The 21,675-nt window shown below is 45.4% G+C and overlaps 1 protein-coding gene across 1 annotated transcript; it reads right to left on the bottom strand.

The window, feature by feature from the left end:
• Positions 1-436: 436 nt before the first annotated feature.
• LHX2 (LIM homeobox 2) lies at positions 437-20,852 on the bottom strand. The gene is made up of 5 exons (XM_074161213.1): positions 20,625-20,852; positions 17,619-17,821; positions 16,477-16,859; positions 8,055-8,260; positions 437-724 (listed from the first exon to the last, which is right to left on the bottom strand). Exons 1-5 carry the CDS (start codon positions 20,850-20,852, stop codon positions 437-439), a joined length of 1,308 nt encoding a protein of 435 aa, XP_074017314.1.
• Positions 20,853-21,675: the final 823 nt, after the last annotated feature.

The raw sequence follows: 21,675 nt of genomic DNA, 5'->3' as shown, positions 1-21,675 counted from the left end.
TTCTAAAACAACAAAGCAACCAATGAAAGGCTTAGGACTATTCAAAGTAACAAACTCTTAATGTCTTTGCCCTGGTCATAAATATACAGAGAGAAAAAGAGAGAAGTGGACATGGAATCCATAGTATGTAGATAAAACAGTATATAAGGCACATGGCAGTCTTTGAAAATACAGAAGCTTTAGCCAACTTAAATTAATTGCTGTTTCCCTTGCTCAGTCCACAAAACTGTACAGTTACACAAATGTTGTGTTGCAATAGATCTTCCAAGTTATTCTTCAGTCCATACTCCGTCATACCAGAACACTACATTTCCTTCTGTTTTTTAGGAGAGATCCTAATTGTGGTTAGTCAGTTGCTCAAAGCCTCTATTAAAATACACTTGGAATTTCAACTAAGAATAATTTCTTTTTTAAAGAAATTATTAAGAAAGAGTCATCAGAAAAGATTTGTAAGAGTTGTCTGTGAAGGACTTCGAGATTCATGAACCTCAAGACTTCCGGGCACTGACGTCAAGACAGATGTCACAGTAGGCATAGTAGGATTAGTCAAGTCCGTTAAAGTAGTGGGAGTGCTGGATGGACTCATGGAGGCATTGGATATTTCTGAGGCAGGACCTGATGGGGTCCCTGCTTGGAGTGTCGAGTCTGAAGTCTTATCCACCCCTGTGTTTTCTTGACGTAAGAGGTTCCGTCTGAATTTGGCTCGAGCATTTTGAAACCAAACCTGAAATAATTTAATATAACAGGGTAGCATTTAAAGAGCTGCAGTGTTTAAAAAAAGCAAAAGCATACTCACAAATTCACCAACACTTGAATTGTGGAAGATGTTTTTACTGGTAACATGTTAGAAAAATAGCCCCAGCCATGAGAAGTGTCCTCTGCACACCTGCAGAGCATTCCTCCTTCCCTCTCCTGCAATCCTGTATGAACAGTCTGCCTGGGACAGGAGGGGAGTCTCTCTTCGCAGGCTATGCATGAAGATGCTTAGATATTTGGCAGCCCACACGAATCCTCCATTGCCCTCAATCCCAGAAGTATTTGTCTGGACGAGGCAGACATCAAGCATCTGATGAACATAAAATAATGAGTTTCGGCACCCTCGTATCCCGAGTCCATCTCCCACCGTAAGCAGCAGATGACACAGTCACAGCCCCCTGCCTTTCTGTGGGCCCCGAGAGCTCTCCCAGGAACCTTCCCGCGTCCTGCTGTGGGCAGCGCTCTCGCTTTGCTAAAAGGAATCTCCCTCTTCCTTACTCTTCTTTCTCAAATGCTGCAGTTCCCTTCGCCTATGCCAGTCTCCTTTTTCTACTGTTTTCAGTAGTGGAATGATGTCAGAAAAAGAGGCTTGAATGGTATTAAAGACCCACACTGCATTAAAAACTGTCATTTCAGTAGAAATTATATCCACATACAGAATTTTTTATGAGATTGCTACTTCTTGCATTGCTTGATTATTGTCTATGAGTGAAGGACAAAAGCTACGACTTCATCTTTCTCAGTTAAATTTCAGTGTTTAGGTCCATGTTAATACTGCTCTCCACTGTCCGCAGGATTTGTTTAAATATAAAATATTTTTCTGACCTATTTGAAAATAGATAAAATAAAACGTGTTTGTGAAACTTGCATGAAACCTAGGTACTGCATATTACTTTGACTAAATTTGAAAATGCTGTTAAGTATCCGTGTTCAACCTGATCTATGTCGATAGCAGCTAATTTTACTACTACGAACTAGCAGAAATTTCACTGTGCTTATTTATCAGGCGGCCTTCTGTCATTGTTACATTCTTTACAATGGACTCAGTGCTGATCCTGCTGTCCTCACAGTCCTCACGCTGGCCTGCTGTAAGGAATAGTCTTTCCATTCCAGATGCCGTGAGCCTCAACATCCCTGCATCTGTCAGAGAAAGGAACCGAGCAAGTGAAAGGCTCTGCAGAGCCAAACAGTATCTCCATCGGATTTCTCCTCTGTGAAACTGAGTGTGTGGAGCTCACGAGGCCACACCAACCTGTACAGAGATTCTGACCTCTGCCTCTGAAACAGCATGGCCCCTGCCATAGGATCCGTGTTCTCTTTGCACTCCCAGCCGCAGTTAGAGCTGATGAACAGGTATCAGCTGGTTTTCTTCTCATCTATGGATGCTCCAGCCTCAAATTCCCCCTACTGAGCGCTCTTGCTCCTTCTCTGGAAAGCTTTCTCCCCCAGGCAAAGGTCCTTAAGGTGCACACCCTCTCTCTCACACTCTCTCCAGGGAATGCCACGATGAAATAATCCTCAGGCACAAATTCTAGCAGTGGCCATAGGAGCTGCATTCATGGGCCATGCGTAAATCACATCCCTACAGGTCCTTGTTTCTGAAAGCTCAATATTTTGAAACGGTTTATGTTGGCATTCCCTTTGTTACATCACTTAGTTTAAAGGCTATTTATCAGTTTGATTTACGACAAGAAAGCTAAAAGCTTCTCCTAAACTAGCAGTGGTGAAAATACACACATGATTTCATAACATAGTCCATTATAGTGGCAAACCTGTTAAAGGACAGCGATGTGGTCAAAACCAGGCAAAACCAAATGTGGTATTTTTGCCTGACACACTCACAACCAGTGTCCTCTCCTATGACTGCCTGTTCAGAGCCATGGGAAAAGGGATAAGGGGAGTGTGTGCCTGTGGTTCTGCGCGAGGCGAGGAGCCCCGTGTGCGGGGGATGCAAGTGGAGCAAATCAGTTTGTTCTGGTCATTCAAGCCGCAAAGTCTCAAGCAGCAACTAGTTAGGAATGGTAAACAACAGCAGTTTGAACATTTATGGGATTTTTTACCTTTTGTTAAAAGACAATTTATGTTTGTCCCACAAAGTAATTTGGCTTTTATTTTTTTAATATACCTTCTAGAAACTGTAAAAAGGATAATACAGATGAAGGTGAAAGGGATGTTTAGAGATTGCCAGTGTTGATATGTATGTGTACCATGGCTATGTAATAATTGAAACAAAAGGGACAAAACTACTAGACCAGTCGCTTGTACACACCCTTCTGCGTAATTTCACACTTATGTTCAATAAAAATATACATATTTACACATGCTGTAGCCCCAAATATGAGTAACATTTCCACTCCTATTCCCAAATCCGTTTTCTTGCTTCAAGTGTGTAAAACTGTAGGAGGCACCATAACTATTTTGTTTGTTTACATTGTTCCTAAAAGTCCAACTGCTCCTTAACCTCAGTAGGGCGAGAGACTCTATGGTATTCCTTCTGCTTGTTATTCGAAACATGGAGTACATAAAGAAAAGTGAGCGAGGTTATTGGTGCTTATGTGTTCCCCTTTATCTGCCATTAAATATGAAAACCTGTGCTCAGATGCCCTTACCAATGACATTCATGCTGCTTTCAGGAGCCGCACATGTAAGATGGTTCATTCTCTCTTTAATAGTGGTAATTCATGTTAAAGATAGAAAATATTCCATAATCTCCTATGTATTATTCAAAAATAGAGATAATATGACTACTTTCACTTTCTTCCTCACTGAGATATTGTCAAGGTTACCCAGCTAATGGTTATAAAGCTCTTTAGAATTGTTCATTACAAATATTCATGTTATTACTGAAAAGGCATCTAAATATGTGTTAACTGAAATTCTGAAAATACCCTGTCTGATGGTAGAAAAGGATAATAGAAAATAACGATGACAATAGTGATAATTCTGCTATGCACTGAAGATATGAAAGTATTCAGCAAAGGCTTCATGCTGAAGAGTGGTGAAATAATTAAAACTGCTGTTTTTGGAGTTGTAGGAGTGTAGGAGCCCTTCTCTACTGCCTCGTGTTGTTACTTATCGCTGTGCAAAGTAGCGTGTAAGAGCTGGCGACCGAGGGCTGCCCGGGCGTAAGGGCGGTAGCGCTGTGTGCTCGTTTGGCCGTTCAGGCCCTGCACCTGTAGCGGTTATGTCAGTAAAGTAAAGAAATAACAACCCAAACATACATAACTGAAAGAATTGTTCCAGAAGGACTTGTCTCACATCAATTACACAATTAGGAGTCTGGTCTTCAGTACTGAGGAATAAACAAAATCGTTGGGAAGTATTTAGTGCTTTTCTGTCCAACTGTATCATTGTAAGGCTGAGCTATTTCAAATCAAAGGGGAAAATATGGACCAAAACTCTCATTGAACAATAAAAGCAGCTGCGAGACCCACCACTGATGCTCCCACACTCTGGGCAGCGGGGTTGGATGCCCGTAGCTGGACAACTCAGCCGTTAGGCAGAACAATATTTACTGTGGTTAAAATATTATACTATCTCTTCAGTGACAGGAAGAAAATAACGTCTCCATATGCTTGGGAAGTACTGGAAATAAATACACTAAGTATTGTAAAGGATTCACCGCAGTGAATGAGATATCTAATCACCTCAGGTAACTTTATTTTCTTGTTTGTAACACCTCCATTGCTGCAACTGTTCTATATTAGTTATATGAATAGCTTGTGCTAGAAAACAATTTTTAAACACAATTTTGCTCATTCACACAGTTACCTGGAGACGTTTACGTTTACTGAATTTTAGTAGTAAATTTAACTAGTAAGTGGAGAAACAAAAATATAAAGGATGTCACACCACAACGCAAACTACATTCACTCATTGCGCACACATTCTGATTACTCTGTTGTATCAAGTAAGCACACAGCTAAAGGGGAACTACGGGGTATTTTACAAACAGAGGCTCGGTAAAGAGTCTGCAAATCTTCACTGAAGGGTAGTACAGGGTTCCCACGCGTGGTTGTGAAAATATTCGTGCTTGTTGGCTACTGGAGACTGAACTGGCAAAGCCCAAATGCGTGCAGTAACCTTTGTAGGGTTTTCGTAGCAATTTTACTGGAGAGTGGTTCAAGAAAGAATAGTCAGTGTACAAGACACACACTGAAAAATAATGCGTTATGTTCCTGAACTACTTTTGCCATGGAAAATCATATTCCAAACTCTCCTGGGGAGAGAAGAGCTACATACCTAGAGCTAGCAAACTGTGTCTTCTTAGTGCTGTCTCCTTCCACCTTCCCTTTCTAAACTCACAAAAAGAAAGATCAATTCCCAAAAGAGAAATATTTATGCCAGTTAGTTAGCTCACAATTAGCTGGTCACTTTAATTATGAATGATAGCTTACAATAATGGGCTTGTGTTCCCCTGCTGCAGTACAAGAAGTATATGAATTAAATTGCAAGTATAAAGCTAAACTGGAATGAAAATAAATAAAAATAGGGGTTAAAAATATAAATAGGTTTACTGTGATTCTGATGTGACTGCTTACAGAAAATAGCCTGCATTACGAAGCCACTGAAGGAAATGTAATTTAGGCAGCAGGATGTTACATTTCCATGCCATTCCACTTCTGGACATGTGTAGCTGATGACTAATTGTATATAAAGTAAAGACAGAAGTCAGGTCTTCCAAATCCGATATCACAGATCATTAGGAATATGGTCAAATTCTCTGCTCATCTGCAAACAAAGCCCCCTCACTCCACGTTATGTGAGACTGCCTATATAGTAAGGGCACTATCGCTGTTTCCTAAATCACTAGGAACTCTATGTATGTTTAGGAAGTAAGCTGGTTTCAGAGCAAGAGAATCTTATTCTCCTGATCTGCTGCCTTGTGTTTTCTATGAAACTATATTCTATTGATGATAAACAAAGAGCCACAATCCTGCATCAGCTGAACTGAGATCTGAACATACAGAAAATACAAGAGCTTACAAACCCGCCTAATATCCACATGGGGATTGCAGAAGATTTCTTACTACTGGCAAGCGTGCACGTACATCTGGGAGTCCACCCGCCTTCGGTGTGTAAGACAGTAATGCTAATGATGCTTGTTTAGATCAATAGTGTCAGTGGATTACTTCATGTTCAATAAATGACACAGACAGAATGCCAACTTTCCGGCTCAAAAGAATTAACAAGTGACACTATCTCAGTAACCAAGAGTTTTCCCCAGCAAAGAGCAACCCTGAAACTCATAGAGGTGAACTTCAGTGTTTGAAAAATTGCCTCTCACAGGTTAGAGATAAGCCAATTGGGCGTAACGGCTCTAAAATTAAAAAAAAAAACAAAACAAAATAAAACAAAAAAAAAAAACCCGAAAAACCACAAGTTTGATTCTTCGTGGCCTAAATTAATTTTCAAACAAAAAGTCCAAGAGTATGGAGTAGAGAGCGCTTGTAACAGAGAGGAAAACTCAAGGGATACTAGACAAAGTATCACTGAGCCATTTTCTTGAATTGCCTCCAACAGCATCATCCTCTGGGTGCAATCCTCACCACCGACTATTACCTTCCACCACTCTTCAGCTAAAGGAGCTCAGACATAAAGGAGTATTTAACTGTGAAAGTAAAAAAAGTGAAATACCAATTACCAAAATGATGAAAAAAGTTTAGTGGAATTGTAAGGGACTGCTGCAAAAAAAAAAAGAGGAATCACTAAGCACCTTAAAACTGCAAGATGTGATATGTTTAAGATGGACACAGAAGCGATGAAGAAACTGAAAGAGGAACTGAAGTGTAGTGGAGACATGGAGCCCAATTTTGGAGACAAGGAAATACATTCTGAAAAGGAAAGAAATCAAAAACAGACAATAACTTGGAAAAAAAGATGGAAGGAAAGACCCATTAGATGAAAAGAGAAGAGAAAGATGGAAGTTAAAGTTGGTGTGGAGTCAGGAGACAGAACAGAAAGATGACCAAGAGAAAGACACTTTCTAGACACTGATCTAATTTCTTAATATACTGTGAAATTTCTCAGCTAATGCAGGTGTGAGTGCACTGTAGTGGACAGAATAGATATTACTGAAGTGTAAACTCTGAGGGTAAAATAAAGGAGAATGTCAAAATAAGGACAGACAAATGCAGTAAATTATTTTGCCCATGTGCATGGGTGAAGGAGAGCTGCTATGAGAGACATCACATCAAGTGTTAGGATGTGCAGTAGTTATACTGGAGGGATTTGTTCCACCACCACAAATCAGCCTCATAAAAACAAAAAAATCCAGCTATGGAGGACATGGCCAAGAGAAGTAATTACATATGGCTTTTCATTAGTAGTTTTTACTAGGAAGCCTACAAAACCTTTATTCCCTCTTCTGTTAGGTATTAACACTGCAAGGTCCAAAATCTCTCTGGTGAATTCAGTTTTTCTCAATATTTTTTCTACCTCCCTTCACTTGCCTATGAATTTGCGAGAGCTGCCCACATCACGTTCCCAGGAGTCTGTCTCTGAACCCCGCCTGTCCCTATGAAGCCCACAAACCATTTTTCTACAATTAAGACCCATTTAAAACTTTCAGCAATAGATCCTGGAATACCAGGGCTCCTAGAATTCCAAATTTATCTCCAGGTATAGTTATTCGGGTAAGTGCCCACTAAAATGGATTTCTTGAATCAGAACTATGAATTAAAACGGAGCTGAATCAACTAATATTCTCACCTTTGCTTCCCATAATAGTTCAAACAGAGTGTATATACTTGAAGCAAGAAAAATCCAGCTTTCAGAGAAAAAGTACTTTTAAAAGCCAGTTTCCTTTCATTTTAAGTTACTAAACTACGAATAAAAAAATAATCTTTGAAAAATTAATGTCCACTTCATTTATGAAAGAAAAGATAGCCTCCTTATTCTGGTAAGATAAATCCAGAGCACTGATTAATTTCCTAGAAATGTAAACATTTATAGTCATTTCTAAATTAAGAGCTCTCTATTTACACTGAACACACTAACTAAAATAATCCACTTTTTCTTACAGCAGGTTGGAAGCTAAAACATGCGGCAGAATTAGCTAACTACAGGAAAACAAGCAGGGCCCCAAACCTTCACAACTCTCATTAAAAATTAGAACCCAAGTGATCTGCTCTTGGGAAACTGAAAAGAAATAACTTTTCTCATACTTTCTAGGACTTAACTGAAGTCTCACAGAAGGTATGAAACATTAAGAAGCGAAGATCAGCAAAATCCACGGCATTTCAAATATAAAATTGATCTTTTATTTACTTTTCGAGACAAAAGACTGCTCTTCTTACCTGAAGAACCCTTTTGGTCAGGCCAGTTTTCTGAGCTAGCTGTTTCAAGTCCTTGGCATCAGGATTGTGGTTAATAGCAAAGTATGACTTCATTGTCCGCAACTGGTGGTGTTTGAATGATGTCCTCATACGCTTTGTTTTTTGATTGCTGGGGTATTGCTGGTCTCTATCCAGGTGGTCGCCATCATTTTCATTGCAACTTAAAGCTTAAGGCAACAAGAGGAAAAGGCGTGTAAATCTATTGCTCTGTGACCAACATTGTTTGCAGTTCATCTGAGTGCAGCAATTAAAATAACATACCATGGCACGTATTGTACGAGTACAAATCCTACTTGCCTTCCCCTCCATTTCTGCATCTTCTATTTTTCCCTCACAATAACCAGCCTGCAAGGACCCTCACCTGCCTCTTTATAGCTTTTAAAATGTCAGGCCTGTTTCCTTTTTTCTTCCCTCCATCTCCACAGCCTCTCCCCCACTCTCTGCTTGTAAGACAGTAGCTGTCCTCAACTCTGTAAAGTGTTTTAATGTACTTTGTATCACTATAAATTGCATTGTAACGTACAAAGAAAGCTGTACAGCTCACTTAAATCTCGATGGAACAGACCAGTTAAAATTATAATTATTTCCTCCATCAAACTAAAGCCTGTAGAGTACAAGAGAGACCATTAAATGAAACACCATAAAAGAAATAAAGTTTGTGGGTACCAGACAGCAAATTATGACTATAATTTGACTAGCTAAAGAAATAAAGCTGTTAATGCGATGTATCACTGGCATGCCAAATGCAAAATATCTTTTTAATTATTTATATGTTTATATTTCAGTTTTTTTAAAAGTATTTTAAAATACTAGTTTGAATGATCAATTGTTGTATCCTTTTGAAATCACTGAATGACACTGATTGATAAATTTGCATAAATCAAAAGTAGAGCCGGTAAAGAAGGACTATGAGCAAGGCTGTAGTAGCTATCAAGTAGTATTAAGTGTTGAACGCCAAGCAAAATAATCTCATAGACCAAAAGTAGTTTTTCATTTATTTGTGCATACAGTAAACCATAGAACAACTCTTAAAATAACGTTAAGGACTGAGCTTAAATTCGCCAAAAAAATCCGGGATATAACTGAAAATCAGCTCTGACAAACTGTCATTAATTTACTTTTTTTGTTCCAATATCTACAATTTCCTTTTAGTTTCCTATAAGTTTTATGTTAAAACCAATGAAAAATCACTACTATCTCTGTTCTATGTTGCATGCAAAAAATGAGAAAAAAATGTATTTTAAATTGGGAATTATTGGTGAATTTCTTAAACACATAAACAGATTTGTTTCAATTGTCCATTATTGCTGGTTCATTACAACTGAGTACATCTCATAGACACGTATATCTTTATAGTCTTTCTTTAAATTCATGCTATCCGTCACAGGGTTTCAGCCCCATTGAAAACACACCAATTCTGAAAGGCATGCATTAAAAACAGTTTAAAGGAATATACATAGAACGCACGTACTCAGAAGTGAAGACGCATACAGGTTCTGTGAAGAGCAGTTTTGCAGCATGTACAGTAGCTGCTTTGCAAACTTTAGCTTTTCAAAAACTTCCAAAAAGATATGGCACAATATAGAGCAAGGCCTGCAAAAATTCAGCTTCGAGGCCAAAAGCATGTTTGTTTAATAGATACGTACGAAGTGTCCGAAGCCTCAAACTTTTCTGTGTGTTTCTGTGCTCCTATAATTTAAAAAACAGCTAAGCAAAGTTGTACTGTATATATAAATGTGTATTTATGTGTGCGTGTGTGCGTGCATGTGCCTACATTTGTATAAATCCTTTCCAGACTTAAGTATCTTGTGCCAAATTCTAGCAATAAGCAGCATTTCTGCTTGTTTTCTTGTGGTGTGGAAAGACTGGAAGCACCTGAATTTAAAAGGTTTAAGACGCTTAAAAGGAGGTAGTAAAATGCAGTATTAATGTAGCTGGATGGAAGGTAGTAACATCTTTTTTCCAGTTTAAGAACTGAGATCTATTTGCCAAACTGGGGTCATCCCATGTGCTCCAGTCCCCTTCACAGCTGCGCTTCCTGACATAAAGAATACCGGGGTGAATAACTGAAACTATATTGCTCACAGCAAATTCTATCATGGAAATTTAAAACCACGCAGTGCTTGGTTTTAAAATTTACTCACAGAATTTTAGATATTAGTAATGGAAAAGATCTCTGTGTATTATATTAAATGCTTTCAAACCCTTCCAGAAACAACAAGACAGAGACTTTAGGAGGAAATGCATCAAACTGTCTGAAGGACTGAGGTCTGTTCATATTAGTACGCAACAAAACAAACCCTGGGGGTGCAAGTAGTTGGATTTTAACCTGTTCCATAGACAATGAGACACCTTCAGGATCCATGGAAATAAAAATGATTCTAAGTCCTCTCAGAATGGAATGAGGATATCAGCTTTCCAGCAAGTCCTGATAGGACAATGAACAATTTACTCTTTGAATTTCTCCTAATTTCTCCTCATCTACTAAATAAATATATTCTTTAAATGGCAGTAAATATGTACCGTTTGAGACTGGCAAACTATTGTCTTTTTTATGAAGAAAGTTACAGAACAGATTTTGAAAGTGTACAAGGGTGTCTGCTGTTCGTTGTCTTGCACAAGTGGTTTGGGTACCCCCAGGCATCACCCGATACGACATAAATATCCCCAGATAGTGCCAATTGCCCTCTCACATTTGGTTGTGGTGCTTGGCACCATCTTCAAGAGTCTATTATATTAGGTCTAATTTTATACGCTTCTCTCACAGAATCGGAAACGTCTATGGGCATTGCAGGCACAGAGATACAGGACGGGCTGAGGGTGGAAGCATGGGTGGGTTTTAAGAGCTGAGGAGTTTCTGCAAAAGGCATCATGGCATAAGACTAATTCTGAACGTGCTCCTCGCGCAACCCTATGTTTTTCAGGCACTTCTTCCCTGTTCTTTCGTGGTGTCCCTGTGTATCTCCCAAAGGAATTGTTGAACTCTCCGTACGTAAGATTTCCGTTCAATTGCCGTAGCTAGGGCTCCTGCTGGGAGTTCAGAAACACAATTGGTAAAATTCCAGTCAAAAAGAGGAATCTAAAATTAACTAATGTTTCATTCCTATTTTGTGATAAAACAAATTCTGAAGTGGTGCCAAGCCTCTTTTTTGACCCTAGAACATTTCTAAGGCCCTTGTGCCTTTCCCCAAGTCCCTACATCCGGGCCATTGCCCTCCTGTCCTTCAGCTGGTCCCACCAGCGGCCAGCTCCTACAGCCTCCTCCATCAGCACCACCACACAAATGTCCAGTTGGCCACAAGATGGTGATGTCCACGGAAAGCATCACTAGAAAGTAAGATTAAAACATTATATTTTTATATTGGTGAGCAAAATATCCTCTGCAGAAGAATGCACAATACCGTCTCTAAAAACAGCAACGTGCGTGCAAAGCAGGATGTGCTGTTATCTCTGTAGCAAACACTGCTTGAAGAAGAAAACTTAGGAGCACTGTTTCGCACTCAGATTGCCGGATCCCCCCACGTGTCGGGATTCGGGGCAAAGCATGTGCTTAGCAGTCAGTAGGTCACTAAGTATATGGCACATGAAGAAGATGGGAAAGAGGAATTTCCTTTGGGGGAACTTTTGGTTTTGGTAGCTTGTGTTTGACACGTTAAATTGCCCAAAAAGAAAGCAAACTAATCCTGATTGTGAAAGAATAATGAAACAAGAGACACATTTGGTGCATGCATCAGCTCTCCACATTCAGTGGCTCAGGAATATACACCCCTTTCCTTCTGTAATAAGAGTCAAGGGGGTGTTTTAACCTTCTGCTGCCTGGAGAGGGAACTTGTGATTAACGAGACTAGCCAGGGGTGCAGCTTGAGTTGTTGTTTGGCAGGAGCGTGTAAAGGACTTCGTGGTACCCACATCCTTGAAGGGGACAAAAGTGATACAGAGCCCTCTGAATGATAATTGGGCCAGGAACAGATAGAGAGTTTTTCTCCCCAGTGGAAGGAGGAGACGCTTGGAGAAGGCAGATGCCTGAGCTCCTTACCACAACTGGGATTAAAAGGGGTGAAGCTGTGGCACATGGAGCAGGCAAGGTACCCCTCGCTGCCTGTGAGGCGCCTGGCAGCACCGAGAGAAGGGGAGCTCTGCCAAGCCTTTGGACGACAGCCACAGAAAGCACCGCCTCAACCTGGAAGTTTCAAGAGGCGTTTGTAGGAAGATAAAGCCTGTGTTAAGGAGCGGCTGTGTTCCAGGCCGAGCATCACAAGGCCACGAGAGAGGAGAGCTGGGATTAGAGACCCTCTTTCCTCCGGCCTTCCTCAGCCGCCTGGGACAAAAGGGCTGCGTGTCCCGCTGCCTCCCGGGGCTACCGGAGGGACGGGCTCCCCCCGCGGCCGCGGTGCCTCCGGGGAGGGAGAGCGGCCGGGCCGGGGCTGCGGCGGGCGGGAGAACAAAGGGTCCGGAGCGGGGCCGCGCCGGGCACCGGGCGGTGCGGGAGGAGCCGGCCGCGGAGGGTTTTTCCCCTCAATTAAGCCAATTGAATGGCGTTGAATAGCCGGTGCGAGTGCGCGGTAATTCCCTCAGCGCCGCGATTAACCCGGGCAGCCCCGGCCGAGCCGGGCCCCTCGCTGCCCGCCGGGCCGGGGGAAGGGGCTGGCGGCGGGGCCGGAGCGGGCTCCGTTCCCCTCCCCGCGGGGCTCGCCCCGCCGCGCTCTTCCCGAGGGACGCCCCGGCCCGAGGGAGCGCCTTCGGGGCCCCACTCGCCCTTCGGCGAGCGAGCAGCGCCGGCTCCTTGCCCCTGCCCCGACCCCAGCCCCTGCGCCTGCCCCAGCCCCGACCCCAGCCCCGGCCCCGCTCCCCGGGGAGGGGCCAGATGCACCGCGCCCGGGGGGACCCGAAAGGTGACCACGTCGGAAGGGGGGGGGGAGAGGAGGAAGCAGAGAAACGGGAGGAGGGGAGAAAGGAGGGAACTCTGATTTTTCTTAGGAAATTGCTGAGAGACACCCGGCTTTAAACTGTGACTCCTGATCGCTCACTCTGGAGTCACAGGGAAGCTTATTCTGAGATTTCAGTCCCAGGGGAAATGAGGGGAGAAAGAGAAATTCCCTCTCCAAAACTTTCCAGGCTTTGCACATTTTTGTCAGAAAAAAAAAACCAAACAAACAAACAAAAAAAAAAAACCACAAAACCACACAACACCCAAACTTGTGCCAAAGCCCGTTGGGAGGGAGGGTCCCTCCAAAGGGCCCCGGCGCCTCCCCGAGCCGTGCCGGGGCTGGAGGGACGGAGCAGCCGGTGCCGCCGGGCCGGGGAGCGGGGCCGGCGCCTCCGCAGCCCAAAAATCCGCCCCACACCCCCAGCCCTCGGTCCCCGCCCGCCGAGGGTCTGCATCCAGCCTAGATTTTAGTCACCGTCTTACTGAAACGCTATGTGTCTTCCATCTACTAACGGAAGGAAATATTTCCTTACATCTTCGCTCTCTGCACAGATCCTGGGTATTTTAGCAGGTCGTCATGCCCCACGGCTGCGCAGTACGTCTGGCACTTTTGAGGATATTTTAGTGTCTCCATATTAAAGACGGACTAGATACAAATGAATAAAATATAGCAGGCTGTGGGTGGTTTGGGGTCTAATTCACAAAGGGAGTATTCAGAATTCTTTACAGGTGCTTCTGTGTTCAGCAAGCTTTCAGCCATTGATTTACTGACCTAAAAAAACCCATCAAACTCCATTCCAACAAGTGAAAGAAGAAATTATGATCACAGGAACACACTTTAAAAAAAAAAAGAAAAGAAAGAAAAAGAAATCTTTTTGAAGTTTCAGCATCCTTCTAAGCTATTTTCCACTTGTCAGGCTCTATCCACATCTATAACCCATCATCCCCGAGCAAACGGAGTCTCGTTTAAGTAGGAAAAAAAAAAAAAAAAAAGTCTGTCCAATTCCTCTTGCAAATGAATATTTGCTGCAATTTACGAAATAATTCCAGTCTCAACTCTGCCTAAATTTACGGGTCCCCCCTTTCCCACCACCTCTGGGTGTAGATTTATTTACACAAAGTATTTTACACAAATTACCAGCAACAGATCCCCTCAGAGGACAATTTTGTGCATTTCTAGAGCAATTCTGAAAAGGAAACAAAAAGTTCCATTAAAAATAAAAAGCGAAACTGTCACACTCTTAAACCGTTTCCCTTTAAAAGGCACAAAATTGAAAGCTTTGCAATAATTTGATAAGTTTGTGGAATTTTACATCAACGGGCAACCTGGTCTGATTTCCAAGATCAATGGCACTTATTATCGTATAAATTAATCGATTATTGGTTTAGTAAATAGTTAAGTGGATAAATAGTTTAAGCAAAGAAGCCAAAGGTTCCTCAAGGAAGATCTCTTAAGCTTCGGTTGCAGGCTCTAAACAGAAATTCAAAGAGAAAGAAATCGGAGGGCAATTGTTTTTAAAACGAATTCTAAAAAAATACAATGAAAGACGGTTTATTTAGGGAGTCGGGGAGCAGTGAGACTGTCTCAGGCTGTGCTCTCATCCAGGACAGATGCCGCTGCTTCGGTTTACAAGTCCTTTGAATCTGAACATCTGCCCTGCGCAGGGAGACAGCGGAAGGACAATTAAAATCTAATCCCTCCGAAAAGGAGACGTTTTTAAACGGGCAAGATGCATATTTTATGTATGTTTTAAAGCTCAGCTGTTACTCGGGAGAACGCTACATGCACCTTCATCAACCGTCACCGCTGGGACTACTACTGATTTTGGCACTATTTCCAAATTATTCAGCAATTAGTTAAACCAACAATAGCTGGCAATTTTCTTCCCGAGGTGCGTTTGCCAGTTAGAGATGCGCCTTTTCTCCCTGCCATTTTCAGTGCAAACCTCTCGATTTCGTCGCTATTGTTACTCTGTCTTTAGGCGCAAAACACGCGCAGCCTCACCCTCCCGGCGTGGGGGCCTCCCCCGCACCCGAAGCCCTGGGTACTGGGGGATCCCCCGCGCAGCCCGAGCCCCCCAGCAGCACGGCGCTTCCCCCCGGTCCCCTCCGGCCGGTGCAGGGCGCAGCGCGGAGCCGCGACTCCGGGCGCACAGAGGTGCGGCTCCAAACAAACCGCAGCGAACTTGGCCTTTACCTAACCGGGAAAAAAAAATAAAACAAAACAACCAAACGTTGAAGGCAAGTCTACGCGCTACGGGACACGTCTGAAATCCCTAGATTAAAAAAGAAAAACAGGCTCGAAACAGCGGCGAAGCGCGGACGATGCTGAAGCGGCACAAGGGAAGAGGCAAACGAGTTTCGTCCCCGGGGTCTAACGGGACGGCTGAGCGCTCGGCCCAGGGAGCTCGGCCCTGAAGTAAACCCCACCTCCGCCTCGAATTCTTCTAATAAAAATCAAGATCTAAGAATTTGCCTTTTGTCTAAACGCTTTTTCCTGTTGCATTCAAGGAGCAGCGCTGGCAGACCTGGTGGTCACAGCCGTTCTGGTGGGAGGAAGAAGAGCGAGGGGAAGGGGGGAAGCAGAGACTGGGGGCGGGGGGGGGGGGGGGGAGAGGGGCAGGGGACTGCTCGAATTCCCCTGCCTGCAAAATTACGGTTGTGCGGCGGAGGGGAGGTTAAACGAGGAAACGCGTCAGAAAGTTTGCAGCTCGATGCAGAGAGCCCGGGAGACAGAGTTTCTGCGGGGACTGCAGGCTGGTGGCTGCTGCCAGGTTTGCTCCCTCTCTTCCCACTGCTGGGAAGGAGTTGGGAGGGTTAGGAGGCAGGGCTGGGGCAGCGAGGGTTTAGGAAGGGGATGCTGAGAGTTTCCCGACTCAGAAGAGTCGCATCTGACCAACAAAAGTCCTGCCGAACTCATCGCTGTACGAGCAGCCCCGAGGCTGCCTGCAGACACCTGCAGCCCTGCCCGGGCTCCGCGGGCACCCCCAGCCCGGCACCCCCAGCCCCCTTCCGCTGCAGGTCCTTGGGAAAGAGCCACTTTCTTACTTCCTCCCTCTCTCTTTCCTTCCAAAGCTCTGAGGTGCAAGTGCTCAGGACAAGGGCGGAAGAATTCACCCATCAGCAGCCTTTGAGTGTAGCTACTAAAGAAAATTCACAGCTCTCTGAAGTGCTAACTTACAATCTCTGGTTTCCAGATTTTATTTCAGGCTACACTCCCCCTTCTCCCCCTCCTTAACCAGATGACCTTGCTTCAAAACATTTTATTTCCAGCTGAAGTGAAAAATGCTAACATATTAGCTTCTGTAATTGCAGTTTGACAGCACTTGATCTCAATAATTATGCTGCAGCTAAACTATTATTAACGGTTTAAGCTAAAATAAACGGAAATCCCCCTTTGGAAGCAAACAGAAACAAACCATTTGAATGGTTTTGGGGAAGATGGGGGTCTCTTACCTGCGTTGTAGGCTGCCAGATCTGCCCCAGGCCCCGGGCTTTTCCTTTTCCTGGGTCTCCCCTTCTGGACAGTCCCCACGCCATTGTAATAAGGCAGTCCCAAAGTATTGGCAGAGCCCGCTCCCAATGCCGGGCCCTTCCCAGCCGCTACATCCGAGTGATTGAAATGCACCTGGTACTCCCCCTGGATGAGAGTCTCGAAATGGAGGCGGCAGTACACCAGATTGTCCTTCATGCCAAAGTGATCGCCGGTGGTCAGCATCTTGTTGCAAGTGGTGCAAGTGAAGCAGTTTAAGTGATATACCAAATCCCTGGCCCTCATGACCATCTCGGAGGCAGAAATCCCCAGGTGACACCTCGCACATCTCTGCACCGAAAACCTCCTGCAAAACAGAACGGCCAGAGGAAACGGTGAGAGGCGCATCCCCCCCGCCCTCCCTCCCTTCGTCGGGTCCGCCCGGGGGGGGGCGGCAGAGGGAGAGGGGCTGCGGGGCCCCGGGGCGGTGGCACAAAGCCGGCGAGGAGCAGCTTGGCTCCCCGGGCGCTGCCCGCAGGCAGGGCGGGCACCACGGGCCGGGAGCCCGGGGGCCTCCGTCCCGCTTCCCGCCTCGCAGCGCGGCTCCTGCCCCGCCAGCTCCCACCGGGAAGACGCACTGACCTCCGTCCCGCAAACTTCCCCGGGGCCGGCGCCGCGGCCGCGCTGCCAGCGTGCCCCGGGCTCGGCCCCGACCCTGCGCCCCCATAAAGGGAGGCGGGCGGGGAAGGCGAGCCCTGGCCAAGGGTGAGGGTGCCGGTCCCTGCCGTGCCCCGCGCGTTCAGGGCAGGACACGCGCTTAGCTCCCCTCGGCCACTTCTTTTCCCTTCGCAGCCCAAGAAGGCTGGGCAGGGGACGCCTGCTTGAAGCCCCCGGTATCCGCAAGCAGGCTGGGGGTGAGCTGTGCCCCACTCCCGAGAACAAGGGGCCCATCCCCACCGTGAGTCTCCCTCTCCAGTGGGAGGTTTGAGGAGCCCACAGCCTGTCCCGCGGGGACCGCGTGCCCACGGGTCCCCTCCGCAGTCCCTTCAGGACGGGGTTTGCTCAGCCCGGGGGGCGGTGAGCGGGTACCCCCCCCTCCCAGGCTGGTGGCTGAGGGCAGCTGTACCTGTAGTAATCCTCCTTGCAGTAAATGCTGCCGTCTTTGCTGAAGCAGGTGAGCTCGGACTCCAGGTTGAGTTTACATTCACAGCACTTCAGGCAGCGCATGTGCCACTGTTTATCCACAGCCAGGAGGTAATAACGGTCGGAGATTTTCCCCCCGCAGCCGGCGCACAGGGCAGCCCGGTCACTGCTGATGGAAGGCATGGTCTGCTGGGGGAAAACAATTACAGACCGTTAGCGAGAGGGAGAAACTCTTGTGCGCTGCTGGGCTCCCCCCTCCCCCTGCCCGGCCGGGGCCGGGCTTCTCCTCTCCGCGCAGGGGCTCGGCAGGCGCGGAGCAGAGAGAGGAGCGGAGCGGGGGCTCCGAGCCCGGCGCCCCGACCTGCCTCCTGCGCCCGGGAAGGCGGGTCCCCAGGGTCCCGCGGCATCCCACCTTCCCGGGAGGCGCGGGGGAGGAAGGCGAGACAACAAGAAAAAGACTCTGGGTTTTAGGGAAGCTGTCCGGATCAGACACAGGCTTATTTTCTTCTTTTTTTTTTTTTTTTGGTGGGCTTTCCAGACCCAGAACAAGAAACGATGCTGTTCAATAAACAGGCGCAATAATCACAGAGTAGGGCAAATCGCAGATAGTTATTTTTAAAATTTATTATTATGGATATACTGAGAGTGTCTGCATAGTTAATGCTCTGTGAGTGCGTGTATGTGGAGCGTGTCTGTGTGTGTATTTTCCTAGCTATAAAATTCCGAGTGAATTACGATCAAACCCCCTAGTAGTCACAGTGCTCCAGCCACAGCTCTCTCTGCAAGCTGGTTCCAAACACCGCGGATCCAAATCTGCTCCGACCCAAAGCACCAAAGGGATCAGTAAATAAAACCGCGCAGGAGACGAGAATCACGAAGTTCGAGGTGCAGAATGTTTTATCAGGAAAACGAAATAGTGGGAAACGTGTAGGAAAAAAAGCGGGGAAAAAACAACAGAGCACTTTAGATTATGCTGGGATAAACTTGGAAGCAATAAAACTAAATGTAACCCCTATATAATTTAATAGTTTAGTGTCAAATCGCAATCCAATCGAAACCCTGCAAAAAACAAATACATACATATTCTGTCAACTTCTAACAAAAAAGAAAGAGAGAAAAATATCGGAAACCGTTTAAGCACGCTTATTTATTTTAGCGGGCACCTTAAGACAGCGTTCAGAGGAGGCTGGGAGCGGAGCAGTGGTTGTGGCAGACCTTGCAATGCGCTGCTGTCCACTTCGCTCCCAACTTACTAGCACCCACTCTGCACGAAAGCACACTGCGGGTTTGTCCTTGGGCCAGAGAACCCCAAACATTTTTTTACAGATGTGACAAACACGCAGTTTATTGTGATTCGGGGGGGTCGGAAGGGGGTGTAAGAAGTTGTTTGTTTACTTTTACCTCCTCTAGAGCCTTAAGTCCTCGCGCAAAGCAAAAAGAAAAGACAGCTAATAGGGAAGAATGGAGAAAATGAAGCTATTTTTTCAGCATTTGCTCGACTGATTACTTTCGTCCAGTGCTTGCAGAGAGCACAAAATCCCATCGCCAGGAGCACTACTGTTTGCACTACACCATTCCCACCCTCGGAACTACACATAAATAAAATCATGGCACTACACTGGTATGTTACCCACACAAGTCCACTGATAGCTTATTTCTTTAAGGCATTAACTGAACCCTGATTAGGAAACGTTTTATAACCAAAGTAGTTCCTGGTAAATCCACTTTAAACGAAATACGATTTTTCTGCTGTGCTTTTCTGGTAACAAAAATATTCCGAGATCCAGAAATGGTACTTAAGGATCCAGTATTCTATGCCACTATTTATTATATACACATGTGCATGCATATACATTATATATAGATATATAAAGGTATCATACCACAACATTTATTCCAGGAAAGGTCATTTGATATTGTTTAATTGTACGGAGAAATACTAACTTTTCCAAAGAAAACCAAAACCGTTTAGATTAGAAATCACGTTCCACCCTTATAGTATAAAGGCTGTTTTCCAACCAAAATACTCTCACTGTCACCTTTAAGTACATTTCTACATGGCATTAAGAGAAATAACACATACTGATGAAGTTTTAAAAACCAAGGACAGATATGTTTCTTGTATATGCCCGTATCAGCTTAGAAGACAGCACTTAACGAAAATACGGGATCATTTCCCTTCAAAATTATCATTTCTTAAAAAAAAAGTAGTACACAAACTGTTGAATCAGTTAACACAGTTCAGAAATCTCTTCCACTTCGCTAGCTTAACTCCGGTTAAAAGGATGCATATTTTTATTATCTAAATGTATTCATATACAAGTATTATGCATCAGCAGACATCAGATAAAAAGTGGTAAAGTTATAAAAATTCGCATCCATCCATTTCCCTGAAACATTTTCTAGATCTGCTTGCCATGTTCGCAAACCAAATGTTCAAATATACTACAATTTTTTTTTTTTTAATAATTATTTAAAGGTGCTCGAGTTTGGTTTTTTTGTTTATAAATGCTATAATGACTACCTCAGCGTAGACATCCTACCTGAAAAATAACACAGAACTGGATTCTTTGATGTTTGTGTTTCCATTCTGCAGACAAAAAATTCGCTGTGCCAAAACGTTATCTGTCTGAAGGCATACTTTGCCTCTTCCTAAAAACTTTGGAAGGCCGGACAGGCTGGGGGAAGGGAAGGAGTTCTTGGACGCTACCAAAAGGCTGGTCTATCTTTCTGTTTTCTCGCAAGAGCAGTACCGTTCGTTGCACCCAAGCGTTACTATTACTATGCATATTATTAATAATTAACAGTTTCATGCCTTTCCCCACGGTTTTATTTAATCTTTTGGGGTGCCTTTATGCTTAATTTCCTTCTGATTTAGCATTTGACATACAATTCCCCCCGATCTCTTATTTTAAGGGAAAAGCTCTATCTTTGAGGGGCTTATTATGTTTAGGGGGTTGAACGATTCTCCCATTCCTTCGCCTCCTACCGTTTCGGTCTCTCCCCTGTCTATAGCCGAGCTGATGGCCGGTGCTTCGCTTTTGGTTCTCCGATCCATCTCGTCGATGACCCCGTGCATCTCCGCGCCGGACAGACTGTGGAAAAGCATCGCTGAGGAAGCAGAGGAGGAGGCCCCGAGTTGCTGCTGCTGCTGACAGTTGTCGGGGTCCCTGCAGGAGCCCAGAACTTGCATTAACCGGAGCCCTCCCCCATGCATCTAGCACGGCCGCCCCGTCTCTCCTCGGGCTCCGGGCTGTTCACCCCGGCAAAGGTCTCCGGAGCGCAGCGCAGGCTCTGATCCCAGGCTTCAAGGGGATGGGGTGCAGAAAAGGCGGGCGAAGGGGATGAGGGAGAGGGGGTAACTGGTGGTGTGAGCTTCGGGGCTTGGATCTAGTCTGTTGCGCGGCCCCGGCACATCCCTCTAGGAGGCTTCTTCAGTGCAGGGCTCATTGCCCCAGGTGCAGTCCCAGGCTTTATGCTCTGGCCCAGCTGGCCGAAGGCTAGGCAGGTTTACGGTTGGGAGGGATCAATAAATAATAGAAATATAAAAAATTAAACCATCTTCGGTGAGAAATAAATAAATAATAATAAAAAAAATAATAACGACAAACCCCCCTACATCGTACTGTGCGAAATTTAGAGGAGGAAAGCAAGGGCGAGGGAGGCTGCAGCAGGCGGAGAGCAGGCTGGCGCTGCCAGGAGGACGGGGCGGGTGCCCACCGTACGCACTCACAGTCCGGAGGGCTGGCAGCGGCGGCAGCTCAGGGGCAAAGTTTGCTCCTTCCCCCGCTCCTCCCCCAGCCCGCTGGAGCTCATTGGGAAAAGAAGAAGCCAAGGGGAAGGAGGAAGAGTTGGATGGGCACCAGATGGGACGGGCACTCGGCGGCCCCCCTCTCTCTCCTCAAAGCGGCGGGGCCCGGGGCGGATGCTCGGGGTGGGGGGGGGGGGGGAGGGAGGGGGGCGGGAGGGGGGAGGGCGGAGGAGAGGAGGAGGAGGAGGAGGGGGGGGAAGCGCACGGCGGAGCCGGAGCCGCCGCCCGC

The sequence above is a fragment of the Numenius arquata genome, chromosome 19 (assembly GCF_964106895.1).
Source record: "Numenius arquata chromosome 19, bNumArq3.hap1.1, whole genome shotgun sequence".
NCBI classification, from domain to species: Eukaryota; Metazoa; Chordata; class Aves; order Charadriiformes; family Scolopacidae; genus Numenius; species Numenius arquata.
This window is presented reverse-complemented; position numbering and strand designations above follow the sequence as displayed.